The sequence below is a fragment of the Phocoena sinus genome, chromosome 1, assembly GCF_008692025.1.
Source record: "Phocoena sinus isolate mPhoSin1 chromosome 1, mPhoSin1.pri, whole genome shotgun sequence".
Taxonomy (NCBI): Eukaryota; Metazoa; Chordata; class Mammalia; order Artiodactyla; family Phocoenidae; genus Phocoena; species Phocoena sinus.
The window spans coordinates 112,675,795-112,693,608 of record NC_045763.1 but is presented as its reverse complement, the minus strand read 5'-3'; the positions used below and the strand labels follow the sequence as shown (position 1 = coordinate 112,693,608).

Here is a 17,814-nt window from a genome sequence, read left to right as displayed (position 1 = left end):
AGTTATGGGGGGGCAGGGGGGGCAGTTTGGTGGGAGAATTTTAGGGGCGATCTGGAGATTAGCTATGACTTATACCCCCTCCAGTCAATGGGGTACCTTTAGTTTGTGCCCTTTTCTTCAATTGTGTTGATTATTTAAAGCCCTTACTTCTGTATTCTTCTTCCCCTCACCTTTATGTAGATCCAGTGTTCTGGAAGCCAGTGACCCCACTTAAATTACCTGATGACGTAAGGTCTAAAGGTATCCGTAAGGAGGCTGCATTTAACCCAGAGGCTGGATCTCCATCCTGTCCTAAGGAGAGGTGTACCCTAGCTGTCCTTGGCCCTTCTCATCACACTGCTCTAGACTCCAGTAACAATCCTTTGTAGCATGCTGGTTTCTCCAGGTGGGGACCTTAAAACAGCTCACACTGTTATTTCCTTAGCAAACTGCAGAATATGTAGTTCCCCAGCTTCAGTGCAACATGCCCTGAAAGATCTGGAACCGTTCTGTCTTACCATGTCATCACCCCCACTTCCCCAGGTTTTCCTTTCAATCCAGAACATTAACCAGATCCTAATTTATTTTTTCCATTTTGGTTTATTTCCAACAAAGCTCTTAGACCAGGCCCACCCAGAGGAGAGGATGTTACTTCCTCAGGGACCTGAAGTTTGGGGCTGTTCTTAACCTCTTGGTCCCCTGCCAGCCACATTTATTAGTTAAAGCTGCTTACGCCCCTTGTGCAGCTGGGGAGGGGCAGGGCCCAGCCTTGCTGGAGGTCTTGTCACTGGTATGAGCACCATCCTACAAGAGCACAGAGGAGACAGTGTTTGGGGTCCCCCGAAGACCTGGGTTTTCCTTCCTCCAAGACCCTACCCCCTTTTTGGCACAATACTGGACAGCCTTGGAGGGAGGCAGATTGAGGGAGAGCCTGGGGTTTGGTTTTAGGTTTGTGGTAGAGCTGGACGAGGAGGGACAAGGAGGCCAGGAGGGCCATAGGTCAGAGGGAGGAGTGGGGAAGAGGTGGTCTTTGGACACCTAGAATTGAGGGGAATAGATGTGTGGGGTGCTCCACAGCATCTGTGCTCATTCTACAAGGGATTCAAGGCCACCAGAACCTCAACGCAAACTAATATCATCTCCTTTCAAAAATAGAAAAATGAGGAGGCATGCCTCCCAAAAGGGGTCAATGCTTTGGTTCTGGAAAGGGGGAGATGGGCATTTGGTTGCTCAGAGAAGCAGCGTGTGTGAGCTTAGATGTTCAGAACTCTTCTCATGTTGGGACAAGGGGGCAAGGAACTTGGCAGCCCCTTTGTCCACCTGCCTGTTTAGACCACCAGGAATGCAGGTTGCCTGTCCCTGGTCAGACTCCAGCTTAGGCATGAGGAGACAAACAGATTTCAGACTGGGGGTTCGGGTTGGAAGATGGAGTTGCTGACAGAGCCCCTTGCCCTGAGTCCCCTTCTTGGTGGGGGTGGGGGGCGGTGCTTTAAAGCTATATCTCTGGGTAGTTCATATTTGAATCAAGAGATATATTCGATGGGGTTTTGAGGGAGGACTAATGGGTTGGAGAGTACTCCCACCTGACATGGTTTAGTTTGAGGTTATTTGGTGTGTTGGGGAAGACACAGATTTCCCCATTTCTTGAGAAGGGAGAAACAGAAATCACAACCTCTTCTCTCGCCCTATGGTCAGACCTGACCCTCCCCGGAGGGGGGCTTAGGGACCTTTGGTTCTTTCTTGACTCCGGGGTGGCAGGGAAAGGTGATGTAGATTCTTTGGTGGGGCCAGAGTTAGTGGCACCTGGGAGGGAGCCAACTTGGAGGGCCCTAGGCTAAGGGCGGCTGCTCCACGGTCACCTGAGAGGGAAGGCGGTGATCAGGCTTCGGCCCCAGAGCCTCAAAGCACACTACTTTCTCCTTCCCAGTCCCCCTCACCTGAATCCCCCTCACGTGGGTGATGAGTTCAGTCTTCTCCTCCGGCTTCCCTCCACTCGGAGCCTGGCCTCTGCAGCCCCCAGCTCTGTCCAAGGCAGTCTGAGGCACTGCCCAGCACTCTTGGGACCCCTGTCTGCAGAAGAGGCTGCCCGGATAGGGAGGGTCAGCACCCTGACCTGTCTGGGGCTTCTCTCTGGCTTAGCATCCATCGGTTCCAGCCTTTCATCCTGTTCCATACTCCACAGGGGAAGAGGCTGGGCCCCTTCCTCGTGCAAAGGATGGCAGGGATCTAGCTCTGGCCCACTTCTGCCACCTGCCTGCCCTCTGCCTCGGGAGCCCCAGTGCTCTCTGCCCCACTTCCTGCAGCCCACCAGGCCTCCTCCCACTCTGATGCCACACAGCTGTGAGAAGAACTGGCCCTCCCTCTCTGCCTCAGTGTCCTTATTTGTAAGACAGATTAGTCAGGGATAAAAGCCCTTTCTTGCTCTTTGGGCCTGTGCCACCATAGTGCAGACTGTCTTCCTAGCAGTTTTCCACATATAGCCATCCTGGCCCTTACCTATGTCTCCAGCCCAGGAGGAGGCAAACGATGAGGGCAGCCAGGCCCATGTGGATGCCCACCACAACCCCAGGCAGCGAGCTCTTCTCATCCTGGCTGCAAGAGCACCCAGCCTTGGACTCTGGACACAGTGCCATCTGTCAGAGGACCAGGATGGAGGCAAAGCTCAGGCCCCTCCTCCTCCCTGAAGACTGACAGGTCCTATGGGAAGAGCCTGCTCTGACCCCGGGCCTGCTACCCTCCTACGGGACCCCACTCACCAGGGGTGGCTAGGGGCACTTCACGCAAAGAGACAACATGCGCACTGCTGTTACCATCCCCGTTGCCACTGAATGTCTGAAGCTTGATCTCATAGAGGGCGGCTGGCTCTGCAAGAAGCAGGAGATTGTGAAGGGAACAGGCCTGGCTGGGCCAGGAAGCTCAGTGCCTGGGGCAAGACCACACTGAGGAGGGGCCACAAGAAGGTTCAGGGCCTCACCCAGATCTGTGTAGAGGAAGGAACTGACAGTGCTAGCCAGGAGCAGGGCCCCCTCAAAATGGGCAGCGGGCAGCTTGCAGTGAAAGAGTTTGAAGCCCTGGATGGGCCCCAGCTGGGATGGCAGCTCCCAGGAGGCCTGAACAGAGGTGGCGTTGAGCACTTTGGTGGAGAAGCCAACGGCAGCAGGGGCTGCAGAGAAATGAGATGAGCTGCTTGGCAGCCCTGTCTGCCTGAGGCCAGGGGCTCTACAAGCCTGGAGAGGGTGTCCCTCGCTGCTGCCCATGGTGGAAGCGTGGATGGAGGCAGGGTCCTGGCTGGCACCCTCTGCTGAGTAGGCCCGCAGGTGGATAGAGTAGACCGTGTCAGGCTCCAGGCTGGAGAAGACATGCTCAAAGGTGCCTTTGCCCACGGCCTCTTGGAGCTCCGGGCCAGCTGGTTCTGAAAAGCAGAGCAGCTTGGCAGCCAGCATCCCTCTCCCTCACTACAAACATCCCCCACCCCCACAAAGTGGGCACAAAGCTTCAGCTAGGTCTCCAAGGAGAGCAGGGAAGGGGGCTGAAGTCGGGAGCCAGGATGAGAAAGGGACTGAAGAGCAGAAGGAAGTACCAGAGGACCACAGGCCCAGAGGCCTGGCCAGTGTCCAGACAGGTCTGGGGGTCACTAAGAGTGAGAGAAACTTGCCCAGGGACACCCCCAGTCGGGAGAAGTGGGCTGGGGTCAGGGATTCCCGTCTACCCACCCACACCCACCTCCAACTGGCCGGAGGTGCAGCACATAGCCAGTGATGTCCCCATTGGAGGGTGGTGGTTCCCAGAACACTCGAATGGCAAAGGTGGAGAGAGCCATTGCCTGCAGACCCCTGGGGGCAAGGGGTGGCTCTGGGTCCCCTGTCACAGCCAGGCGGGTACTGGCCTGGTTGGAGCCCGCGCTGTTCTCTGCCACGCATTGGTAGATGGCCTCGTCCTCTGCTGAGATCCCCGCCAGCATCAGTGTGCTAAGGGAAAAACAGACGTAGCCACTGGGGGCTCCTTCCCGCCAAGTCCCCTGCCCTGGTTGGGTGGTGAGACCCACAGACCTGCCCAGAAGCAAAAGGACACACCACCTTGTGTGGACATTGCTTGTATGGAGCAGGCAGGGCAGAGCCTCCCGTGGGTGGGGGTGGATGCAGGGGGTTTGTGTGGGTGGTAGAGAGTGTTGTGAGGAGGAGGTGGGGCTGGACGCCTGGGGCAGGTGAGGATACATCGGCAGTCACGCAGGGTGGAGGGGGCGGGACGGGGGTACCTCAGGTACCTGTTGTTGTGGGTTAGCCAAATGTTATCCCCAGGACTCAGCCCCTTCCCATTCTTCAACCAGGCCAGCTGGGGCTCGGGGACGCCCTGGGCCATGCAGGTGAAGATGGCGCTGCTGCCTGGAGGCCTGGACAAGAATTGTGGCCACTGGACAAACTCGGGCGGAGCTGGGCAGGCAATGGCAGGTGGAGGGCGCTATGAGGCCCGGCCTCTCACCTTCCTCCTGCCCCTGCCCCTCTCCCCATTCAGGTTCCCATGGGGGGATGGGGCGCCCCAGGACCCTCCCTGGCCGGCCCTTGGGGCTCACCCTGCACGAGCAGGACGCCCTGTGCTGTGCGTCGGACCCGGGTTCCCGGCCGATTGGCCGCACAGACGTAGACGGCTGAGTGCTGGACCGACACATCGGAGATCATGAGGTTCCCAGTGCCCAGGACTTGGATGCCCTCTACGCCGATGGATTGGCCATCTACAGGGAGACGAGGGGTCAGAGCTGCGAAAGCGCAAAGTGCTGGGGGCTCCAGGAGGCGGGGTGGGACGGGGCAGCTTCACACCCAGGTGGCTCCAGGAGACCAGTGGCCATGGGTGGCCTGTGGCGATGCATTCCAGCACTGCCGTTTGGTGCACCGTGAGTGTCAGGTTCTGAGGTCCAGACAGAAACTCGGGCTCCTGCAGGAGCCGTGGGGATCCCACTGTGAGGTGGAAATAGCAAATCGAGGGATCAGGCAGCAGCACTCTCCCCCTGCACCCAGCACAAACTTGTGCTCCCGGAGGACCCTTCTAGTCCTCCAGTGACCAGACCCCAGAGCAGGTGCTATTTTACTCCTGGTTTACAGATAGAGAAAATCGCTTGCCCAAGGGCCTGTGGCAGTAAGTACAGGTGTACCTCATTTGATTGCGCCTCGCAGATACTGCGTTCTTTTTGGTTTGTTTTACAAATTGAAGGTTTGTGGCAATCCTGCGTTACCAGATGATGGTTAGCAATTTCAGCAATCAACTATTTTTTAAATGAGGTATGTACATTGTTTATCTAGACATAGTGCTATTTAATAGGATATGGTATAGTGTAAACATGATTTTTATATGAACTGGGAAACCAAAACATTTATGTGACTCACTTTATTGTGATATTCGCTGTGGTCTGGCACGGAACCTGCAGTACTTCCGAGGTCTGCCTGTATCAGGGCTAAGCAGGCCCCAAGTTAAACTGGAGGGGCGGAAAGAGGAGAGGGTGTAATAAGCATGCCCCGCTACAGGGTGCCCCTGGAGGGCCTGCAGCAGTGTCAGAACATGAACTGGCCAGGTAGGGGGGTACCCTGGGGGGATACCCAGGGGCCTAGTCCCCTTCCCTAAGTCACCCACAAAACTGGCAGGAGACCCCTCCCTCAGAAAGAAAGCCAGGCCCCCCTGAGAAGAAAGCGTGTCTCAACTGCTCAGAAGGGATGCAAATGTTTTTTGAAATACACTGCTGTTTGGGTCTTCATTTTATGCCACCCTCTCCAATTTTATTAGGTTATTCAACGAATCATCACTGGGGGGCTGCCATACGCCAGGCGCTATTCCCACACTGGGAACAAATAGCTGTGAACAACGGGGGAAACAGGCCTTTGTTTTCCTTTATCCAGACACCCCCGATTCTTGCTTTACCACTTTGTATTTTATGAGGCTTTGCAACCTATCTTTAACCTTTTCATAAATGTCCCTTATTAAGAACTCCTCTGGGGACTTCCCTGGTGGCGCTGTGGTTAAGACTCTGCACTCCCAATGCCGGAGGCCCGGGTTCGATCCCTGGTCAGGGAACTAGATCCCACATGCATGCCGCAACCAAGAGTTCTCATGCCACAACTAAAGGAGCCCACTAGCCGCAAATGAGCCCGCCTGCTGCAACTGAGACCTGGCGCAACCAAATAAATAAATATTTTTTAAAAAAGGAAAAAAAAACTCCTCGGGAATTCCCTGGTGGTCCAGTGGTTGGGACTCTGCGCTTCCACTGCAGGGGGCCTGGATTTGATCCCTGGTTGGGGAACTAGGATCCCCCAAGCCGCACGATTAAAAAAAAAAAACTCATACAAAATTTTGTCTCTAAAGGGAAAGTTTCTCGAGGACTGGTATAAAGTCTTCCACATCTTCAAATCTGCCTCAAGGCCTAGAAGAGTATCCGTTCATTCATCCATTCATCCCACCATCACATACCGATACCAGGCACTCCTCAGTTTGCCTTCCACAAGCTCTAGTTCAGGCTGTGGACTGTCTTGGAATGTCCTGGCCTTGGCCAAGGAGACCATGTTCCACCTGGTCAGACCGTTCAGTGATGTAGAGCTGGTCCATGTGATGACACTTCACACATCCCTGGCTGAACCTCTCCGTGTGCCAGGCATTATACTGTGAGCCCCAAATGCATTGTCCCCTTTAATCCTCACTACAAGCCTGTGAAGGCAGTGATTTCTCCAAGTTTACAGATGAGGAAAGCAAGTGTCAGAGAGGTTAAGTAGCTTGTTTAACATCAGAGGGACTGGCAGAGGCGGAACACAAACCTGGATCTTGGAAGCACTGGACAGCTGACAGCATACCCCTCTTGCCGCTGTGAGCTCCTCGAAAACCTGGGAAATTCTGTGTCCCTGGCGCCTGCCCAGGGTAAGGCCTGCCCCAGGGAAGTGTTTTAGGAGTGAATGGCTGGGGCTTCGGTACCCAGCTCCTGTCCCTGGGGAAGAGTCTACACTGACCTCAGCTCCTTTCCTGATATTTAATATATAGGCAACCCACGAACCCTCAGCTACTGGTTGATCCTCTGCGCCCAGCAGGCACCTGCTTCTTCTCAGCTGCCTGAAGCTCTCTTGGACGTTCATTTCCCCGCCTCTGCATGCAGCAGGATGGGGAACCCGTGCCTGCCCGTAGCCCGGCATTTGGCCAGGAGTACTGATCATCATGGAAGCCTGGCATCCCGCCCTGCCCTCCTGCCCCGGATGGTTGATGGGAACAGGAAGTGGGAAGCCAGAGGAACTTCACCCGGGCTTCCCTCTGCTCTCAGGGAGGAGCCCCTGATCCCCACCCTTTGCTTTCAGTTTCTAAGTCAGCTCCAGAGCAGAGACACAACAGATCCCCCTCTTCCCCTTTCAGTCTTCAGTTTAAAAACTAAGCACCCTTTGGTGAAATTTTGCCTTGATGCTTGCCCAAGGTTCACTTGTTATCTATACTATGGGGCCCCCTAGTGGATGATTCAGGCACGCCTTTCCTTCACATCCCCGGTGGCATCTCAGCTTCAGGCTGTGGCGTCAGTCTTGCCTCCGTTTCCTGTTAGGTGCCAACTCTTCAGGGGCTCTGCTGTGACCCTCACTTTGGGCACAAAGCTCTCCCACCCCCACATGGCCTGCATTTGGGGTCGTTCTGGGTGTTTCATCTCAGGTACAAAGCTATTTTCATCCTCACCCAAGGAGGAAACATGCAAATGTGCACACACACACACGCATATGTACATCTAAGCCCACCACTTACAAACACAAGCGCACGCAGGCATTCACTCCCAGCCGAGACACAGGAGCCCACACTCAACCCATAAAGGGCTCCCACTGCTCTCTGGATCAAGTCCAAACTCCTTTTCATGATGGGCCTCGCCTACCTTTCCTACATCAATTTTTTGTTACCCTGAATTCTGCCCATTCTGTGGTCCAGCAGCATGGAACTGTCTGCATGAACTGTGCTATTCTCACCCTTGTGCTTTTGCACAAAGCAATGCCAGGAATGCCACCCTCTCCACCTTCCTGACCTTGGACTGCCTCTCTCTGCTCACCCTTCAACAGCCAGCTTGGTATAGCTTTCTCTTGAGGCCCTGAGCAGCCCTTGCCCACAGCCGAAGGCTGGGTTAGAGGCCCCTGCCCTGGGTTCCCATAGCACCTCCCTCTCTACTGAGTTGCCAGCTCTGGGAAGCCAGCGATGGACCCAGCCCGTTCCGCCTGCTTACTGCTATGTTCCCACACCCAGCACAGTCCTCATACGTAGTCGGCGCTCAAAACTATTTGTGCCACATACAACATCAGCCACACCCACTCCCAGTGGTGCCAGCTCCCACACCCTCCTCTCTGCCCAGTGCCCACTCTGATTCCCCTGGTCCTTGCTTACCCTTCAGGATCAGCCAGGCATCCTGGCTGTGGCGGGTATTGGCCACACTGTGTGCCATGCAGCGGTAGGTGCCCACGTCAGCCCGGCTCACGCTGGTGATGTGGAGGATGCCACGAGGCAGCAGCGTCACCCTGAGGATGCAGGAGTCGGGGGTCCGTGGCTGTGCAGTGGCCCATAGCCTGCCACCCCACCACTTCTCGCTGCTGCTCACCGGTGGCTGGCAGTACTCAAGGTCGTGCCGTTGTGCTCCCAGGAAACGGAAGGCTCCAGCACTCTCCCGGATCAGGCACTGGAAGCGACTCCACCCAGCTCAACCTCGACGAACTCTGGATGTTGATGGAAGCGCGACAGACCTAGGGCACAGGGACCACCTGAGCATAGAGAGCTGGCCCCCAGCTCTGCCGCCAGGAACTCTGTCCCAGAGCCCCAGCTCCCCTTCTGTGCCCACGGCTGCCACTCCCTGCTGACGGCCTCGCTTGCACCCCTGCAGTCTCACGTCTGTGATTTCTTTGGGCCATAAGCACTTTGCCTTCCTCTACAACATTTAAAATTCTGTTTTACATTTGCACTGGTATCAAGACAAATATAATCCAGCACTATAAAATAACAACACATTATTATTATATTCACTTTTTCTTCTGGTGCCCTAGGCACTGTGCACACTGCGTCTAACAGCCAAGTAGGCACTGCCCAGGCCCATCCTGGGCAATTCTGTGCCCCGCGGGTGCCCCTGCACATTCTCGTCCCCCCGCCCACACAGGAGCAGCGCAGTCACTTACTTGCCAGCTGCACCCAGGCCCGCCGGCTCACAAGGCGCCCAAAGCGGTTCTGGGCCACGCAGTGGTACTCGTGGGCGCGGGAGGGGAGGCTCCAGCGGGAGGGCGGGGTGGCCAGATGCAGGGAGCCGTCGGGCAACAGGGTGGCACTGCTGTCGTTGGCCAGGGCCAGCCCATCCCGCTGCCAGGAAATGGACACGGGCGGCTCACCCTCCACCCGGCACGGCAGCACCAGTGGGCGCTCCCGCGTGGCCACCACATCCCCCGGCTCCCGCAAGAAGGCCAGCTCAGAGCCTGCAGCATGACCCGTGGGGACAGCCAGCGAGGCCTGGACGCGGCGGCCTCCTGGGGCCCACCACCTCCCCTCAGTTTTGAGCCCCTCTCGGCCTGGGCGAGGGGTGAGGCAGGACTTTAGTTTGGGGGGACCTGGGGGCAGCAAGGGAGGAGGGGGAGGAGGGCCTCGCAGTCTGAGGAGCAGGGCCGCCGTGATCGACGGCCTCTTTCAGCTGGGCCCTGGCAACGGGGAGGGGGGCGGCGCGGGCACAATGGCGAGGCCAGGGGCCCAGGCGTGGGCATTGTGCTCCCCGGGGGACGACGAGGTCGTCCCCTCTCTCCCCCGCCGGCCCATCTGCGTGTCTGCCCACAGGGTCAGTTTCCCAGGACTCCTGGCTCTCCCCTCCCACCGCTGCGACCCCAGCCGCTGAATGAGGGAAGGAGCACACTCACATACTCACAGACACACACTTGGACTGCAAAGCTCAACCTCACAGGCCACCCCATAACCCAGACAGTCTCCATCCCAGACACTCTCGCAGAGGATACAGACACAGGTCACACAGAGATGTCCCTACACACTCAAAGTCGCAAACACGCAACAGACACCAATGTCCCGGGCCCAGAAATGCACGAACAGAGCTGTGAACCCACGTGCTTAGACGCCGACTACACGCACACGCGTGGATATGGTAACTCAGCCTACAAGGCTGAGCAGGGACCTGCCCAGCGGAGGGCGGAGGCAGACAGCAGCCTTGGAGGGGCCAGAGCCCACAGGCCCAGGGCTCGGGCTGCCTCGGGACTCTCGGGACACCTGCGGGGAGCCCTCTTGACCCCTGCCTCTCCAAGACCCTCTGCCCGACAGCCCCTCCTGACTGCACAGCCCCCGCTTTCCTTCCTGGTGAAGCCCAGGGACTGTAGCCAAAGTCTGCTCCCCGAGTCTCTGCCTCTACACAGCTCTTGCCCACAGGTACATACATACCTGTCCTCCCTGCTTGCCTACAAGGTTCCAGCGCCTCTGCTCTCATCAGCTCGGCGCCCCGCACCGTCCTCCCCCACTTTGCCCCCCAACTCTCCCGCCCCCGTGTCTTCCCCCTTATCCTTCTGTTCACCTCTCCCACCTGGCCTACGCCCAATGCCCTCAGGCCCCGCCCCCGCACCCCAGTCTCGGAGCAGCAGCAGCCCTGGCCCCGTGTCTCCACAGGCCCGGCCCCTCAGTCCCGGCTGCTCCCCAGGCAGCTCAGGCCTTCTGCCTTCAGCCTGGGGGCCCCGGGCTGCGGGCATTCCCACCCCACACACTCAGGGGCACAGTGTTGGGGCTCTGGCCCTGCTGCGGGGAGCCTGGGGTCTGAGGGGGCCAGGCCGGAGGCTGCTGTCCCTGCTCCGTCTCCCCCGGAGCCGAGCCCCTCCCCGTCCCATCCCCACTGCCCCCTCCTCTCAGGGCCAGGACCCAGATACTGAGACAACTGGGGCAGTGACAGAGGAGGGCTGCGGGCAGGTGAGAGGAGGGCAAAGCTGGGGGGTCGAGCCCGCCCCTTTCCCAGCCTCTAGAATCTTCTCCCAGCCTTAGACCCACCCCTCACTCCCTCTCAAACACTGATGAATGAGGTTCTGGGGGTGGGGAGAGGCATCTGCTCCCCTAAGACCAACTCTGGAGATCCAGGGCCAGAATGGGGAAGCCTGGGGTCTGATTTGGGGGTCCCGGGGAGGGGCGCAGAGCCCCACTCTCCTAGAGGAGTCGCCATCCCAGGCGCTGAGCCGGGCCCAGTGTGACGGAGCTCATCCTATTAGTTTGGTCACGGCCCCAGCAGCCCCCTCACCATTCACAGTGTCACTTTCCAAAGCTGTCCTCTCTATTCTTGTTGGGACAATGGAGTGGGGCCTTCCGGGCCGGGGAGGTGGGGATCCAGCCTCCATTGCCCCATCCTGATAAGAAGAAAGAAACCTGGGCTCCTCCCCTCGCCGGGCTGACCATCTAAACATGGGAAAAGTGGGGGACTGCCCTTCCACCAGAGGAGCCTGGGACTCAGGAAGGTGCTGACGGTCAGACCTAACTATTTCTGTAGGACCTCCCTCCTCTAAACTGCAGCCTCCCCCTCAAAAGCAAAGTTTCTGGAAAGATGAGAGCGGGGGTTGTCTGTGAGAAAGGATGAGGAGAAAAAGCAAGGGTAGGGAATCTAGTTGGGGCAGAACACAAGGACACAAGCATCCAGGCCTCTGCCCCCAGAAGCTCCAGCCAGTCTGGCCCCTGACCCAGTCTCCCCGAGTCCCCTTCCCCTCACTCTTTCTCCTTGGCTTTGCCCAGCTTAGGCTGTGCCCCTCATCTCTTCAGAACAAAGCCCCATCCTCAGCCTTCTCCCTGGCAGGTTCAGCCTCCTCTCTGGCTCCCCACCTCCCGCACAGGCATTCAGAATCGACTCATCCGACACTGCCTCTCCCAGCTCAGGCCCCTCCTCCTAGACCCGCAGTCCTGGGGGGTGACTGAGCCTGGGCTACCCCTAAATGAGATTGCCTTGTGGGAAGAGAGCCTGCAGCCTCCCCACTGGGCCTTCCTCACCCAGCCCTGCATCTCTCTGTCCCGAAGCCTCCAATGCAGGTTCTCACCCCTTCCCTGGAGTGGCCTCCTGAATCGGTGCAGCCTGGAGAGGGAAAGGATCACAGGCCCCGAGGTCAGGAAGACGTGGTTCAAATCACTTACAAGCTGTGTCCTTTGTAGGCAATTTTACCTCTCTGAGCCGGCTTCATTGATAAAATGGGGGCGGACGGGATAGAAACAACCTCTCCCCACGACTGGGAGGATTAAGTGAGGCAAGGGCTTAGGATAGAGTGTGGCTCAGGTGAGCATTTGCAGGGCTTAGTCTTGCCCCACTATCTGGTTTTCCTCCTGTCAAAACCCCTCTCCAGCACCTACTAAGAAGATGTCTCCTTATCTGCTGCACTTACCTTGTCACCTCCTAATGCACACTCCAGAGTGGCCCACAGGACAAAGAAGGACCAATAAAGAAGACCTGGGTTCAAGTCCAAGCGCTGTCATTAACCAGCCATCTTGCCTTGGGCTGGTATCCCTCACCTCTGAGACATGCCCCCCTGTAACATGGGAGGAAGGGCAAGCCCGCCTTTCAGGGTTGTGATGATCAGGTGAAATTCTTTGTATTGATACTTTAAGGGCCAAGAGCCACTCCTCCTCCTTTTTTTTTTTTTTTTTTTTTTTTTTTGCGGAACGCGGGCCTCTCACTGCCGCGGCCCCTCCCGCTGCAGAGCCGGACGCGCAGGCTCAGCGGCCATGGCTCACGGGCCCAGCTGCTCCGCGGCACGTGGGATCCTCCCGGACCGGGGCACGAACCCGTGTCCCCTGCATCGGCAGATGGACTCTCAACCACTACGCCACCAGGGAAGCCCCCTCCTCCTCCTTTTTAAGAACAGTTTGAGGGATAATTTACATACCTTAAAGTTCACCCATTTAATCTGTACAATTCAGTGGCTTTAGGGTATTTACCGAGTTGCACAACCATCACCACAATCGATATCTTAGAACGTTTTCATCACCTCCAAAAGGAACACTGTATCCGTTAACATTCACTACCCGTCTGCCCCTCCTTCACCCCTGCGCCTGCCAGGCAACCAGTCTACTTTCTGCTATTTTCTGTCTTTGCCTATCCTGGACACCTCTTCTAAGTGGACTCATACTACATACGGTCTTTTGTGTCTGGCTTCTTTCACTTAGCATGATGTTTTCAAGGTTCATCCACGTAGTGAACATGTATCAGTACTTCATTCCTTTTTACGGCTGAACACCATTCCATTGTATGGCTATGGACCACATTTGTTTATCCATTCACCAGATGATGGACATTTGGGTCGTTTCCACTTTTTGGCTCTTATGAATAATGCTGCTGTGAATATCCATGTACAGTTTGTGTGGAGACGTGTTTTCAGTTCTCTCAGGTACATTACCTAGGAATGGAATTTCTGGGTCCTATGGTAACTGCACTTTGAGGAACTGTCAAGCTGTTTTCCAAAGTGGCTACAGCCACGTACATTCTAAGCACTTCATTTTATAACCCTCAAGACAGGAGTTAACTTTATTGGTCCCAGGACCCTTTAAGAATTTGGTGAAAGCTTCCCCCAACCCCCAACCAAGGAGACTTACATTTGCCTACATCCCCTGAGCCCCAGGTTGGGAGGTGCTATCCCAGGAATATGGCTCCGAATAGCCTTTTTTTTTTTTTTTGGCCACACTGTGTGGCATGCGGGATCTTAGTTCCCCGACCAGGGATCGAACCGGCACCCCCTGCAGTGGGAGCCCAGAGTCTTAACCACTGGACCACCAGGGAAGTCTCCCAAATAGCCTTGATGCTCAGGAAATGCTGGTAGGATTGAACTGCTGAGAGCTGCCCTCTTTTCCTCCCTCCCTGACAATTAAAAATTGGCCCAACCCCGAACAGCCGCAGGCTCTCCTGGAACAACTTCCCGGGAAGGTCCGCCTAGCAGATGAAACCCTTCTGAGGACTCCTCTAGCACACCTGGGACGGTGTCTCTTTTCTCTCTCTCTCCACAACCTTCCTCTCACCCAGGATCTGTATCTCTTTTCATACCCTTTTTTCTTCCTCCATCTTTCTCTATCGCCATCTGTCTCCCCATCTGTGGCAGGCAGATGAAGAGATCCATGTCTCTTAACTGAAGAGATACATGTCCTCATCCCTGAACCTATGAATATGTTTGTTTGGTTACATGGCAAAGGGGAGTTAAGGTTGAAGATGAAATTAAGGTGACTAGTCACCTGACTTTAAGAGAAGGAGATGATCCTGGATGACCCAGGTGGGTGCATGTAATCACAAGGGTCCTTAGAAGTGGAAGAGGCTGGCAGAAGTCAGAGTGATGTGATGGGAGAGGGAGCCAAGCTGCTGTTGCACATTTTGGAGAGGAAGAGAACAGAGAGGCGAAGAACGCGGGTGACCGCTAGAAACTGGAAAAGGCAGGAATGGACTCTCCCCTGGAGCCTCCAGGTAGGAACGCAGCCCTGGGAACACCTTGCTCTTAGCCTGGTGGGACCCAAGTCTGAAGTCCAACTACAGAGCCCTAAGACAGTAACTCTGTGTTGTCTGAAGCCATTACTTCTGTGGTAATTGGATACAGCATGTAGAAAACTCTACAGGATCCCTGTATATTCTATCACCAACACTGTCACCCCAACTCCTCATTTCACCTCTGCATGGGTTTCTTGTGCATCTCCCCAGCTGGAGAGTGAGCTCCACCAGGACAGAGACTTCACGTGATCCCCGCTGGGTGCCCAAAGCCAGAGCAGGTGGCACTCCCTGTCAGCACGGGGTAAAGGGAAGATGAAAGGAGAGCCAGCCAGCCTTGCAAAGCCATGCCCGACCTCCCTCGGCTCTGGTGCACATCCTTCTCTCTCCTGCGCAGAGCTGGGCGGAAAGCCTGGGGAGGCTGCTCCCGCGCATGGCCGGCGCCTGTGCCCCGCCCCCGCCCCGCCCCGAACGGTCCCTCTCCTACTGAGCTCTCCACGCCCTCGGGGGTATTGTCCCCACTCTGGGACGTTTCTTCCGCAGGACCTGATCCCAGGCAATCCCTCCGCTGCCCACCCGCCCCCACCTCGCCTTGGCCCTTGCTGGTCTCTGGCGCTCCGCACTCTCTGTTCCTTCTGCTGGGCGCATCTTCCCTCAGTCTTCCCTTTCTTTGCTGAAGCATTTTCAAGTAAATCCTGGACATCATCTCATTCCACACCTATATACTTATGTGCATCTTTTGAAAAACACTTTTTTTTTCCGTAGCTGTAATGTCATTATCATATCTAATAAAAGCAATGTTACCAAGTTCAACCTCCTGCTCTGGATTGGTTGGCCTGCCCCGCAGCAAGTGGGTGAGATGTTGGGACAAGGAGCAGCGACTTCATTCAGAAAGCCTGCCGACTGAGAAGGTGGCAGACCAGCACCCCAAAGAACCATCTTCCTAGTTAGAGTTCTATACTAAAAGGGGAGGGGGAAAGTCCTGGTTCCAGCCAGACTCCGAAGGGGATATGTCAGTTTCTTCCTGCAGCCATTCCCAGGTGGGAATGTGAGCTAAACAAAGGTATTTTACCTTAAGGTTCGTTACCTGGGATGCAGGGTTCCCATTATGTATAATTTAAGTTTATAGGCAACACCCCTTTAGTGATTAACTTTGTATTCTATTGATATTATAAGGTCCTTTCCTATTATAGTTCCCCACTGTCAATGACCCATTCCACAATCCTGTGTGAAAAGGGAGGAAGACCGCTCTACTCTGCTGAACTGTGCCTACAAAGAGGTGATTATGGAATGGAAATTAGAATTGTTTAGTCAGTAGTACATTCCTCTTTCCTTTTTTTATCGACAACTATTTGAACCTGATGAAACCCCTTAGCCCTTTGTTGTCTAATTTGTAGTCAGACTTGGAGTTTTGGTTCCAGTTGCCCGTACATACCTATTAATTTTAACTTTCTGACTGTGCCATAATTATACAAGATCCCTGTGCTATTCGTTTGAGTAAGATGAAACAAGCAGCTTGACCCGTCTCCAGCTACAATGAAGTTACAGTCTCAATACCTTTTTTTTTTTTTTTTTTTTAAGAGCAACCTTAAGCCTTCAAAGAGTTCACAAACCCATTGGTCTCCAGGCCTCTTAGGAGTTGGGCTGTTTTCTGATGACAGCGGTGCTGCTTTAATCCAAGGAATCCACGGCTTTACCCCAGCTAATCCGACGGACGAGTGCACGGTAAGTAATACGACATGTGGTCCTGTCCACCTTGCAAGCAGCTGATGTTCAGGCCCTTGTTCTCTCCAAGTTTTAAGCAGGACTCAAGTCTCCTCTGGGTTGGAAAGGATATGCTTCAGTTGGATAGGCAGAGCTGTTGGAGGTAAACTCAGGAACAGAGGTTAGTATAGTGCCCAAAGCTCTAACATAATTGACAGCTGCTAGGTCTTTCAGAGCATTTATACATTCTTCTGCCCAAGCAGACACCTGGAATGGCCTACCATACAATATATCAAAGGGGCTTAATTTAAGCCTGCTTCTGGGACACTCTGATCTGTAGCAGGGCAACTGGCAAGACCTTATCCCAAGTTAAATTAGTCTCCTGACATTTTAGCAATGCTCTTTTTAAAGGCAGGATTCATTTTCTCGGTTTTTCTTATTGATTGTGGTCTCCAGGATGAATGTAGTTTCCAGTTCATGGTAATGATTTAATGCAAATCAGGAGATAATTTCCTTAAGGAGAGCTTTAACCACTTTGGAGGCTTTTTTTTTTTTTTGTCCAGATGGGATATGCTTCCACCCATCCTGAGACAGGGTCTAAACACCAGCAAGTATTTGAAGTTTCCTGCAGCTCAAAGCAGTCAAGTCTACTGGCCAGTCCTTGGTGGGGCAGGTTTCTCTGTGTTGGTTCCCCGTCCGGGGAGGTCTAACAGCACTCTCTGGGTTATTTTTAGCACGAATCATGCAATTCTGAGTGACTCGCTGGATGGTCTTTTGTAGGTTAGGCCCCCTTGCATAGTTTTGACTCCACTGTAAGGTGGCATCTCTCCCATAATGGGATGTGCTACAGCACAGTGTCCAAGAGGGCCTGAGGGATCAAAACAGTTCCTTGTGCGCTACATTTCCAGTAAGGCGAGGTGTGATCAGAATGAAACCCTACTCTTTGGACCTCTCTTTGTCCTTTTCTGAATACACCAGCTGGTATTTTGACAAGTCAATCTGTGGGAGAAGTGATCCTATCATGGCTCGATAACCACCTTCCTTTGCTGCCCTCTTTGCGCTTGGCCAGCTAACCAGTTGCCTTTTCCATGGTGAGGGACATCGAGGTCCCCTAGTTGGCATTCTAGAGGTAGTAAGAACGAACGATTTTGTACTTCTCAGGAGACTCCAGTGACTGGGATGGACTGAGAGGTCTTCTGTGCCACTTTGGCACTCACCACAGAGCATGCTATACCTGTATTTATCAGAAAGTCAATCAGCTCATTCCCCACTGTCAGTTTCACCTGGGGCTCCTGTGGTGAAATTGGAATTGGGTGCCTCAAGTCCAATAGGGCCTCAAGTCCAAGGGAGCCCCTGGGCCACTTCATTAAATCAGGGTGTTTCTCTCTTTCCACCTTATTGTTGCAGGAAGGGGGATCCCTTCCAGGTCCCTAGAGTGGGCTCTTGTCTAACACTCGGAAATGAATTATCGGAGGAGACACACGTGCTGATAAAGCAAGAGACTTTTTTGGGAAGGGGCGCTGGGGCGGAGAGCCGCAGGGTAAGGGAACCCAGGAGGACTGCTCTGCCACGTGGCCCGCAGTCTCCGGTGTTATGGTGATGGGGTTAGTCTCCAGGTTGTCTCTGGCCATTCATCTTGCTTGGCCCACATTTGGCCTGACTCAGGGTCCTTCCTCGTGCGG

At 54.9% G+C, this 17,814-nt stretch overlaps 1 protein-coding gene across 1 annotated transcript; it reads right to left on the bottom strand.

Annotated features, from left to right (window-relative positions):
- Nucleotides 1–1,526: 1,526 nt before the first annotated feature.
- LOC116762058 (immunoglobulin superfamily DCC subclass member 3-like) lies at nucleotides 1,527–5,443 on the bottom strand. Its single transcript, XM_032648769.1, has 7 exons — nucleotides 5,358–5,443; nucleotides 4,794–4,931; nucleotides 4,550–4,708; nucleotides 3,703–3,947; nucleotides 2,954–3,142; nucleotides 2,736–2,843; nucleotides 1,527–2,612 (listed from the first exon to the last, which is right to left on the bottom strand). Exons 2-7 carry the CDS (start codon nucleotides 4,841–4,843, stop codon nucleotides 2,563–2,565), a joined length of 801 nt encoding a protein of 266 aa, XP_032504660.1. The 5' UTR covers nucleotides 4,844–4,931; nucleotides 5,358–5,443; the 3' UTR covers nucleotides 1,527–2,562.
- Nucleotides 5,444–17,814: the final 12,371 nt, after the last annotated feature.

Bases quoted from the DNA above. Each gene is read 5' to 3' on its own strand.
- LOC116762058 (XM_032648769.1), bottom strand. From the start codon at position 4,843: ATGCATCGCCACAGGCCACCCATGGCCACTGGTCTCCTGGAGCCACCT. The intron at 3,948-4,549 runs GTGAGCCCCAAG...TTTTTCCCTTAG, and splicing joins GGGCGTCCTGCTCGTGCAGG to CACACTGATGCTGGCGGGGA. The intron at 2,844-2,953 runs GTGAGGCCCTGA...TGCTTCTTGCAG, and splicing joins CTTCCTCTACACAGATCTGG to AGCCAGCCGCCCTCTATGAG.